General features: G+C 41.3%; 1 protein-coding gene across 2 annotated transcripts; it reads right to left on the reverse strand.

Annotated features, from left to right (window-relative positions):
• Window positions 1-1,107: 1,107 nt before the first annotated feature.
• LOC139418665 (arrestin-C-like) lies at window positions 1,108-11,985 on the reverse strand. 2 transcript variants are annotated; one of them, XM_071168297.1, is made up of 14 exons: window positions 11,909-11,985; window positions 7,275-7,306; window positions 6,282-6,312; window positions 6,077-6,137; window positions 5,931-5,975; window positions 5,558-5,811; window positions 5,377-5,450; window positions 5,072-5,210; window positions 4,867-4,951; window positions 4,716-4,788; window positions 4,468-4,605; window positions 4,292-4,375; window positions 4,101-4,174; window positions 1,108-3,422 (listed from the first exon to the last, which is right to left on the reverse strand). In XM_071168297.1, the coding sequence occupies exons 2-14, from the start codon at window positions 7,280-7,282 to the stop codon at window positions 3,379-3,381; spliced, it is 1,110 nt and encodes a 369-aa protein (XP_071024398.1). In that variant the 5' UTR covers window positions 7,283-7,306; window positions 11,909-11,985; the 3' UTR covers window positions 1,108-3,378. The 2 variants fall into 2 exon arrangements, with proteins under 2 accessions (XP_071024398.1, XP_071024399.1); XM_071168298.1 differs by having other exon boundaries at window positions 1,108-3,922.
• Between the last annotated feature and the right edge of the window lie 319 nt (window positions 11,986-12,304).

The raw sequence follows: 12,304 nt of genomic DNA on the forward strand, positions 1-12,304 counted from the left end.
CCACAGTCCCCCACGGTGACATGATATCATTGACATGACGTGCAAATGAACGATAGAAAACCGATTGTAACCATTCCGAATAGTTTTTTTTGTTATATTATTATTATGCGCCTGCCCATGTCGCCTATACCTAAATTCGCCACTGCTTACACCCACGAAAAATTTCAATAATAATTACAAGCATTTCGTTACACCCGTAATAACATATGCTAAACATGTGTGTGTGACCAATAAAATGTGATTTGATTTGATTTTAAGTGGTCGTTGAGACCGATCCAGGAGAGTAGGAAGATGAAGGCCTGGCTACAGCAGAGAATGGTGCTGGCGTCGCCTGCTGAGATGCAGCGGAGGGCCAGCAGATACAGATAGCCTGATAAGACTCCACAGCACCGTTCAGGATCACTCTCACTATCATTTTCTCCTCCACCAGGAAGCTCTTGCACTGCCTGAGACACAGGAAGATAGGGAGACACCTGGTGGCCTGGTCAGCCCATAGGCCGCGCTTGAGTTTCAAGTTTGGGGAAGCAAACCGGTGCACCTGGCACCTACTACCTAATACCCCGTTCTAAGGCATTTAAATATTTTGCCTTGCCCATTCACCCTCTGAGTGGCACAAATACACAGTCCATGTCGCAATCATCTCAATGCTTCAAAATCATTTTTTTAAACCTTCTCCTCCCCTTCATTTACACTGATTTAAGTGGATTTAACAAGTGACATCAATAAGGGATCATAGCTTTCAGCTGGATTCACCAGGTCAGTCTATGTCATGGAATGGGCAGGTGTTCCTAATGTTTTTAGATGTTTTTGACATTATGGAGTTTTTTGTGTAGATCATCGACCAAAAAATCCAAGGGGTGGGTGAGTACTTATGATAGGCACTGTACTTAAATGTTTTTTTATTGTAGTAAAGTATTGAAAAAATGTACATGGTTTGCTGGACTTGTGCCTGGTGTATGTTAGAGAACGCTATAAAACATTTATTGCTATGAAGACCCCTCATTACCCGATGCCAGTTCAGCGCCATGGACATCTCACCTAAATGCACTGCAATGAATGGTTGAAAAAGCAATCTTAGATATGTGGTGTTTTTATTTGGTTCAATTACTTATCAGCCAAAAACATACATACATACATACATACATCTCACAGAAAAACACAATTCTTTGAATGTGATAAACTACCGGACACCGTGTCGGTTGGAGTAGTTTATGAGTAGGATTTTATTGACAAACCAATAAACCCCCCTGTATGTTGGATGCAGTGGCAATTTTATCATGTCAATCTTGTTTGGGCCAAAAAATATATATAATTATGCATGCAAGCAAAGCCACTACACAACACTTAACAATACATTCATTGCACTATATCGGTGACAAATGGTGCCCACAAACTTTTATGGACTGCATAAAGCAGAGCTTTCTTATCAGCACTATGGCGTGAATCCTTACCACAGTTACACCTGGCTATCAGTGGAGGTTTGTCTGGCAACGAAACAGGTAATTCAGCCTCATTTACAATGTAACTATTTGTTTAGTAAATGTACAGTGACATAATTCTTACAGTATTCTCCCTGTACACCAAGTCAGAACCGTAGGATAAATAAAGGGGACATATAAGCAGACAGTGAAAGCTCTTACAATATTTGATGATGACATTTCTCTAAAACAGGCTATAGGCTACATGTGCACCATCAAGTCATAACAGTAGGATAAGTTATGAAGGAGGAAAGGGACCACATTTTTAGGGTGAGGCACATGGGAAACTACCAGCTTACTACACAACATACTGTACACTTAATATTACTTTCTTGGCTACAGTATACATATCTCCCTGGCTTATAACATAATTTATGCAGCAGCATAAAATACATTTTTGGACTCACCTTGTTGTGCTGTGCTCACTTGAACAGGAAGGTGGCGCGGCAGTCTTTCTAGTGGGCTCTAGAAAGAGGCCCGAAATTCCGACTTGGAATTCCGAGTTGGATGACCATTCAAACTTATTTTCTGTATTTCCCAGTCAGAACTGGTTTTATCTGAGTTCCCAGTCGTCTTGAACTCACTGAAGTCTGACATTTCCCTCTTTTTCCGTGATATCCAATTGGTAGTTACGATCTTGTCTCATCTCTGTAACTCCCCTATGGACTTGGCGAAGGTTGAGAGCCAAGCCGCAATGCTCCTTGAAACACTGCTCACTTAACTCGGAAGCAAGCCGCACCAATGTGTCGGAGGAAACACTGTCAAACTGATGACCGAAGTCAGCTTGCAGGCACCCGGCCCACCACAAGGAGTTGCTACAGCACGATGAGACAAGGACATTGCTGCCGACCAAACCCTCCCCTAACCCGGATGACGCTGGGCCAATAGTGTGCCGCCTTATGGGTCTCCCGGGCACAGCCGGCTGTGACACAACCTGGGATCGAACCCGGGGCTGCAGTGAGCACTCATTGTTGAATTTGCCATTTCCAACTTGTTGTGTAATGTCCAATAGCCGATGAGCACCGATACGTTTTATCTGTAATTTCTCTTCAATGATTGAAAAGGATTTGGCAGTAGATTACCGACTTGATGCATGATGATGACTGCTTGTCTAGCTTGCTAGCTAAGATTTTGAAAGTATGATGTTCACATGATCAGTCCAATCAAAGCTACGGTAGATATAACGTGATTTAACGTCATTTTATCTGTGGCTAATGACCTTGAGCCTTCTTGGATGGGCACTTCTAATGTAAGTCTATGGCAGCACTCAAGGGGATTGAAATTTCAAGCTCCACCCATAGATTTTTCAGTCACATAGTGTCCCCATGAGTGACAGAACACTGAGGCAATCACGGCGCAACTAGAGAACAAATCCTACACTCCATATTTTCCGCTGGCTGCCCCACCACCATAAAAAGTACTGAGCTAGGCTGAAACACCTGCATTTAGGAGCTGCCTTGCTCAAGAAAGCAAAAAAAAGACCATGTTTTACATTATTTGCAAACTGATATGTGACACGTATGAATGCCAAAATAACATGCAAAACAGGCTAACAAAAAAAAACTGGTTCAAAACAGCCTCAGCTGCCCTGAATGACGCGTCGCCACTGGTTGGATGTGATCGTTGACTCCCCCCCATGGATTTATGTGAGAAGTACTAAGTGAATGGTAAAGCGCTATGATTCAGATGCATGGCTGGATATCAACATACAGTACAAGCTCACAAAACCACAACTGAAGACATGTCTGTAATAGTCAAATAAATCAATATCGTGTGTTTTTGATGGATGGTTCTTCTTATGAGGTATTCCTGTTTCTTCTTTGGTTTGTTCGTCAGTCTCAATCTGAGCAGCTGTCAACGGCGTTGCTCCATTCGTCTTTGCAGTCCCTCTTTCTTTTCTCTACTGCTGAGGGAATTTACTCAACCTCAAGGGTAACTTCCCTTCTGGGGATTCACAAAACATATACAATCAATATCGCTGCTTGGTGACTGTCACAGATGACTACAGTGAATGACATGTGAACTGAGGCAGTGAACTCTGGTCCTGAAGTAATGCCACGATTACAATGATTCGATTTAGTCACAGGATATCCTGAGTAATCTACAGTTGTTGTTTTACTTCATTGAAATACAACCGCGGGTGCCTTCCTGCTAACTCTATCCAGGGCACAGCCTGGCCTCTATAAAGACCAGAGTTCAACAGCCCAACAATGAACAACAGGCACTTCACATCAAAGGTATGTCTACTGTACAGTAGGGTCTATAAGTCTGTCAGATAGAAGATCACCTTCACCCTTAGAGGTTTCTACTCTGGGTATGGGGAAACATGAGAACAACACAAACTCATAAGGCAATTCAAAAAAACAACACTTAAGCTGAATACTGTGGTGTATGCTACTAATACATGCTTGTTCGTTGTATTCTATAATTTTATGCTTACACTTCTGTTCGTGTAATAGGGTTCATTATGGTAGAAGGGAGAAGAGTAGAATGGTTACATTAGCAGCAACTCTGAATGAGTAGAGAGAGAGACATTGCACCCTCAGCCCATCAGCTCTACTTTGACAGAGATTATTAGACATGGCAAATCGTATTATTTATTAGGTCATACTATTTGTATACCTTGGGGTTTGGGATGCATGAGAATCAGCGGGAGCTCCACCTGTATGTCACTGGCTGTGAGACCTCCCAACAAGCTGAATGGGGGTAAAGAACATAGCAGATTAGAATGTGTTATTTTCCTCCAATTCAATGGAAAGCATGACATTGGCTTACAAACAACAACAACAAAAACTTTTAAGCTAAGCCTTTACCCTCCCGAAGACACCATCAAGTTGACTTTGATTTTGTAGGAGACCAAGATTCCCAACACTTCCTTATCCATACCGGCTCTAATACTAATTGGGGGAAAGGAGAAGACGGTGAGAGATGGACTCAGGTTGTTCCAGTCTAGATCTGAATGTGATAATATTAACGGACTGCCACTCACATAGTGTTAGAGGCTAGGTTCGTGTCCTCGTCCTTCAGTCTGCCTTCCAGCGCCAGGCCGCGCTTCTTCTTGTTTTCGGCCAGTAGGGGGGTGATGGCAAGGGATTTATTGAATGTGCTATTGGCATCTATTGTCTCTCTGTAAGAGAAGGTCGGAGTTGTTAGGACCCAAAGCATCAGGGGAAGAGCACTCCATAAAAGACAAGGTGGAGAGGGACCTTGCCTGAGGGTGGGTTTCTGTCCACTCACCCAAAGTCTTGAGAAAGTACGGTTTTGGTGTATTTGTCTGCGGAGTAGAGAACCACGTCTGTAGTTTGCTCAACTGAAGGAAAGAGACCACCGTTACCAAATGAAGTAGACCATTTTAGTTTAGAATCAGAATCAGTGGTGATAGACTTACCTATGATTTTGATTTTTGTCACTGTTCTGGAGGTTTCATTTTTTACTTTGATGTTGACGTCGATCGGATCTCCATGATAGTAGATCTGACATCAATAAGAAGGCAAAATTGTCTAATGTCTGCATCCCCTTTTCATTATGTTTTCCAATAAAGTTGCTACGGTGGATGCGCTGTAGAATCCAGCGAGGCCTTCTGTGTAACTTACCTCCTTTTCCAGCGAGGCCTGTAGGTGGACAGGCTTGTCCGACATCATGAAGCTCTTGCAGATGTCGGCCCTGGGCCCAGGAGCACCAGTCTCGTCTGGGGCAAACTGGATCTTACGGACGGTCATGCGGGCAGTGTCCCTACAAAAGACAGAGGGGGAAATGAGCAAAGTGAAGAAGGGAGGGAGACAGGGAGGCAGAGAGGAAAAAAGGTCAGAAAGAAACAAATTGGTTTTAACATGCAGAGAATCCCTAATGTGCGTAAAATATTTCAATAAACGACACAAAGATTTGGACAGCCACTCACTTCCTATCAAGTTTCTCTTCGGGGTCTGCCTCAGTTGCAATGTACGTCTTGACTTCAAAGTCCACACCGCAAGCCTAGGTGTACACAAAAGGTCAATGTAAATATAACGAATCATGGAATTCTATCTATCTGGGGTAAAAAAACAAAAGCAACAACAACTATTATCAAGGCAAGGGCCTACCTTTCCAGCATTATCTTGTCCTGGCTGGAGTGTGACAGAGCAGGGAAGGTTTGTGGCAATATCGAAAGTGAAGGCACGGCCCTGCTCTCCTGCCTTCTTGAGCAGGCAAACGTGCATGGGAGTGAGGTTGGGTTTGTGGCCAGCATCAGGGTACAACTGGATGTGCTTGACCCAGATGTCTTTCCTAAAGGACAGTCCAATGACATCCAGGTCCTCGCGGCCGTAATGGAAGGCACACGCCAGCTTCACAAACACTGGAGAGAACAGGATAAACATGAACCAGTGCGTTATCATTCCGCAGAATGGCTAACACGAGCAACTTCTCTGTAAAAAAAGAAAAAAAAAAGAAGGTATTTTGTGAAAGAAAGTGTACCTTTCCTGCCTGCAAGGCTTGCAGGATCAAGTTTCACCACTCCCTCTGTAACACCGATGGGTAGAGATTTGAGAGATTTGCCCCTCAACACAAATATCAAAACTGGATACGATACATAAGAGCGAAGTCTAATAAGTAAGACTTACCGATAGGGTCCACATTCTGAACATGGTCGACATAGTCTCTCTTTCCCAGGTAAAGGGTGAGCTGAAGAAAGGAAGACAACAACAACAACAAAAATGTCAACGCAGAATGTAGCTGGAGCTCTTTCACGTTCATCACAAATAGGCGATGGTCTCTATTTCCGTGGGGCAAGTATTATTAGGGAGACGGAAAAAGGTTTTCACTCACTGTGCCATTCCCAGAGGTTTTCTTGTATAACCTTAGCAAAGATCAAAGAGAAAGGAAACAGTCAAACTCAGCAGCATTCAAAACGTTTCACTGTATAATTGGCACATTCTGAAAGGATTCAAAAAACACACAAAGTTCATTCCAAGTAGTGAAAAAGACAAATGGTCAAATCAACAGTTCATCAAATGTGTGCAGTTGTGCAACTGATGACGACACAACCTGAAATAAACATGAATGATGATAACTAAATGATGATAACTGGCATGTTTTGTCCAAAATGTTTCCCAATCCTGAGTTTGTAAAATGTGTTTTGTCAGGCCAGCCTGATGGCAGGGGGGCGTAAGTCATGGTCATATGTCGTCTTACAAGAGCAGAGCTGAGGAATTAACCCTTGAGCGTAGTTTTACCTAACCGACTGGATTTGACTTGGGCTGTAAGCCACTCTGCATGAGTGACCATTCATCACATAGAGCTTGGGGTCATCACAGATGCTCAAGTCAAAGCTGCAGCCTTGTCTGCCTCTCTCTCCAATACTGTTGAACTGAATGGAGCCTTCCTTTCATAATTCATCAGGGGAAACCTATTCATTGACTTTGATTAGCACCTTCTGGCAACCAATGTCATAAAAACCTTTGGAAGAAACACTGCTCTATGGAGTTTTTCTTATGAGAGATGAAAAGTCCGAGGTAAGCCTAATGTCTCCGACAAAACAGACAAACCCTTTGTGAACGGTAACACTTTGCGTTATTAATATGCCTGTGCTCAGCGTTGGATAGGACCCAAGTTATTTCTGGTGTGAGCTTTCTCCGGTTGTAGTCAGCAGTCCTCGGAGCTCTTAAAAGTATTGCTTGCCATATTTGTTAGAGACCTTTTCTTATTCTGCTCCATTTAAAGTATACCAGCAAGTAAGGTTATATCAGCTAGGCCTACATGAAATAGAAAGGTATGTAACATAGAGTGTTGCTACCCTGTAACAGAAAAGGTTTGACTCACTTAGCCATTCTACAGCCACTTCAGGTATATTTCTGTGGAAGACAAAAAAACAAACAAAAAAAACATGTGCAATGTGTGACTTTGTAAAAATGACACAACAAAAAGGTGAATGTAGATCACAATCAGGGCGTAATCAGAGCGTAATCAGGGCGTAATCCAGCAATGAGACGGAAGGATGCTCCGTCAGTGTCGAGTGCCAAAGGAAAGGCGGATGGCTAATCTGGTGGAATGAGATTACAGCATCACTGTGAGTTACCTTGAGCCAAATCTTGGCTGGGGATTGTCTTTTCGCACTGCTGCAGTCTATTGGATGACAAATCTCATCCAATAGACTGCACAGAAAACCGGGACAAAACCTCAAAGTACCCGGGCAGGAATTACACAGTAGCGTAATTCTTATGTCACACTATTCTTCTCACTGCTCAAAGTCAATCTAAAAGGAGGGTTTTCATCCTCACGTCCCTGATGGATTCCACACACTGACCATAGTCCCCCCCCCAAAAGCATTTACAAGGTCACAAGGTGTCTTATTTTCCTGAAAGATTTACAACAGATAGATGAATATAATGACATGAGATCATAACAGTATCAATACACATAAGAGGAGTAAAAAGAAGAATCTAATTTTAGTTGAACTGAAGAATAAGTTTTAGTCAGCGGCGGTCTGTGCCGTTTAAGATGAGGGAGGATTAGCATGGCCTTATTTCTATTACAGCATATTGGATGACTGTCATTCATATTCCATTCACCCAGCTCCATGTAGGTTTAGGCTACCACTCTGATTTCCCCTGATACTCTGATTTTCCCATGAAGGTTTTTTAACGTAGATAATTTTGAATAATCAAGGTGACATTCAACACCGCCTTGCACACTCTTGCCTGCATCTAGCTGATCTAGGGAGTAATCATTAGTCCAACAGTCGCAAATGTGAATTTCAATGAGACAGATTTCTGTATTTTTTTTATCCCCGTTTCATTCTGTTTGCTTTCGTTTAAGAAAGGTTTTTCAACAGAACCAGCGGAATAAATACACCCCTGATCACACGCAAGCACAGTTCACTTTCATAGCAGCCACATAAAAACAGCATGATCACTTTGTTCATTGTATATATAATTATTTCTCGCAAACTATCTACGCACCCTCCTCCTCTCAGCTTTTCCTTTCACTTGTGTACTTCAGTGCACAACACATCAGCTATCTTTGACCAGGCAAAAAACACTTTCCAAGCTAAACCTTCATATCTGTTACGGTTTTCTTCTGGTGAAAGAGAGGCGGACCAAAATGCAGCGTGGTTATTCATAAACATCTTTAATGAAAGATGAAAATACGAACAATTTACAACAAAAAAAACAAACGTGAAAACCGGCAACAGTCCTAACTGGTGCAAAACACAGAGACAGGAACAATCACCCACGAAACACTCAAAGAATATGGCTGCCTAAATATGGTTCCCAATCAGAGACGATAAACACCTGCCTCTGATTGAGAACCACTAGCAACCATAGACTTACCTAGACAACTCTACTATACCACAATCCCAAAACCTACAAAAACCCCAAGACAAAACACACCACATAAATAACCCATGTCACACCCTGGCCTGACCAAAATAATAAAGAAAACACAAAATAATAAGACCAGGGCGTGACAATATCATGACCGCTATAACTGCTACACACAGCCTACATCGTTGTCACATCATCGTCAACATAGCTACTAGAACTAACGCTACAATCATGCAGTACAGTGTACAGTCAGAAAGCAGTTTAGCAGTGACACCGGTGGGTCCCAGTGGCAATACATTAATAAAACCAAAAGTTTACCTTCACTTACCTTCACTTGGAAGAGTTCCAGTGTTGGATAGCCATAGCCAGCTAGCTAACATAGCATCCCTCTCTGTTTGTGTTTGAGTAGGCTAAATTAGCTAACTGCATTTTCTAGCTAAGCGAACGTTTAAAAAAAAAATACAACCAAATATAGCTATCTCTCTCTCTCTCTCTTTTGCTTCTACCTTCATATTCGAAGAATTGAATTTGTTCATAAGTGTTCAACTATAGTCTTTTCACCACATTTTCTGCACTGCAGTGCTAGCTAGCTGTAGCTTATGCTTTCAGTACTAGATTCATTCTCTGTTATTTTGATTGGGTGGACAACATGTCAGTTTATGCTGCAAGAGCTCTGATAGGTTGGGGGACGTCCTCTGAAAGTTTCCATAATTACTGTGTAAGTCTATAGAAGGGGGTGAGAACCATGAGCCTCCTAGGTTTTTTATTGAAGTCAATGTACTTAGAGGAGAACAGAAGTGAGAACTATATATGGAAGGGGGTGAGAACCATGAGCCTCCTAGGTTTATAAGCCCAATGTACCCAGAGGAGGACAGAAGCGAGAACCATGAGCCTCCTAGGTTTTGTGACATGGTTCAGTGGTGTGAATATATTTACTATAGTTGTATCTATGTTTCTCTTTTTTAATTTAATTCAATTCACTGAGGGGGATGGTCTTCACTTTCCTCCACTGGTTTTAGTCAACTAGTCACTACACACTTAGACAAAAAGGGTTCCAAAAGGGTTCTTTGACTGTCCCCATAGGAGAACCCTTTTTGGATCCAGGTAGAACCCTCTGCAAACAAAAAGAGTCCTTCAAAAGGTTCTCCTATGGGGAACGCCGAAGAACCCTTTAAGGTTCTATTTCGCACCTTTTTGTTCTAAGAGTGTACAAACTGGGCCACAGACTTGACGTTCAATGTTGGTTCAACGTAATTTCGTTAAAATGACGTGGGAACAACATTGAATCAACCATTGTGTGCCCAGTGGGAATGATCATTTCTCGTGTTTGTAATTTGGTACTGCATCACTTTCTATACTCAAGAATGGTGCTGTCCACGGTCCGGATCTCAATACCATGCCGGTATTCAATCAATTGATGAGATCAGGACCATGGAGAGTGCCCTTCTCGAGGTGCATTTGGAGAGTGATGCAGAGACAGTGCACCATTTTACAGGTAGTAGTTGACTATATTTCAGTCGTCTACATGAGGTTAAGACTGGACTGGATTGTCAGCAGTCAGCTGTCTTCATAAGAGAGATATGTCCCGCAATGGAATAGTAGTACATTTCTCCTACAAATGGCGGACAATACCAGAAGGCTGACAGAGATTGAACACACCTACATTTCCAGTGTCAGATATCAATTAATGAGACCGAGTAGTTATAAACCTGAGTGTTGCAAACGTTATGCAACTACAGGAAGGATGAAACGCTGCTTTTCCATCGTTGACCTGAATGACCAAAATAATCCTTACCAAGTAATTCACTAATACCTTTTACTATCCCCTACTAAATCAGACTGACATGTATTAACAGGCTAGACACGAGTGTTTTCGAACATAACATTTGAGGCTCATGGTTGTGGAGCGTGTAATATTCAATTAAAGGCGACAGTTCACTTTCAGCTCTGCAGATTTTGTTGCCTGGAGCTAACTATGCAGATAACACTACTGGGTGATCTGAAAAGTCATAGTCAAATCGATCAATAATATAATAATACTTTTAGCAAAAATGTTTATTTTCAATTTGCAATATGTAGAAACAACTTTTGTGGAACATCACAGCACAGTTGAATATGGATGGTGTTAAGAGATAGATGGGAGGGGTTGAATGGAGCTGAAGGTTGGGACTAATAACAACAAATAATAACAAGATAATTCATGTCCGTAAAACGTAAATGGGTTAGAAACTTTTGTGAAAGAGCACAGTTTGAAAGAAATGGCAAATGGAAATCAAACCGGATGGGCACCAGAAATAGATGGGAGAGGTTGAGGGTTGAGGAAGGACATCAGAAATAGATGGGAGAGGTTGAGGGTCGAGGAAGGACATCAGAAATAGATGGGAGAGGTTGAGGGTCGAGGAAGGACATCAGAAATAGATGGGAGAGGTTGAGGGTCGAGGAAGGACATCAGAAATAAATGGGAGAGGTTGAGAGTCGAGGAAGGACAGGAGTAAAAACAAACAAAATAAAACTATTGTCAAATAAACTGTGTCCATAAAATGTATATAGTATGTATAATCTGAAAGTAGAAGCCTAAGCGTTGTTGTTCACTATTTTACTCCAATTAGGGGATGGGTGGTAGGGTTAGACAGTAATAAACGAAAATATATTTTAAAAAGGTACGTATTTATGTATGTATATGTATGTATATGTATGCATGTATATGTATGTTTTTATATGTGTGTATGTATAAGTATCTATGTGTATATATATATATATATATATATATATATATATATATATATATATATGTATATATATATATGATCAAAAATATATATGGGGGATTGGAAGTGATGCAGATGGAACATTGATACATTGATGGAAGCTACAATCTATCTGCAATATGAAAGCTGATATATATATATATATATATATATATACATATTTAAATCAAATAAATAAATAAATCAAAATAACAGTTCACTTTACCCATGAACACAGATGTCCCAATTTCAAAATGTAAATGGAGGGCTACATTTATAAATGAAAGCATTTACCAACTTCTTTCAGCTACATTACAGAGGTTTTGTCAGCAGGAATTCGAGACTCAAACCAGAAGAAGCAAAAAGGATGGCTATGTCTTACCTTTTCCGAAAGGTATCAGCGCACCTCTGATGCTCAAACTCCTTGTATATGTCCGGTGGTCAGAGAGTGTAGTCTCTGACTGCTGACATCACTCTTTATACCCGGACCTCATCCTCCTTCCCTGGCCTAACTCTAACTCTCTTGTTTTAGACGCTGTTGTCCGTCTCTCAATCCAATTATTCAATCAGCAAACAACTTTCTTTTTTTTTCTTTTTTTTCTTTTTTTACCAGAAATGGTTTAAAAATACCAACAGCCAACTGAAGTAAAATGCTCCATAAATTAAAAAAAAAGTTTACTAGACAAGTCAGTTAAGAACAAATTATTATTTACAATTACAGCCTAGGAACAGTGGGTTAACTACCTTGTTCAGGAGCAGAACAACAGACTTTTAACCT

Source organism: Oncorhynchus clarkii, chromosome 10 (genome assembly GCF_045791955.1).
Source record: "Oncorhynchus clarkii lewisi isolate Uvic-CL-2024 chromosome 10, UVic_Ocla_1.0, whole genome shotgun sequence".
Taxonomy (NCBI): Eukaryota; Metazoa; Chordata; class Actinopteri; order Salmoniformes; family Salmonidae; genus Oncorhynchus; species Oncorhynchus clarkii.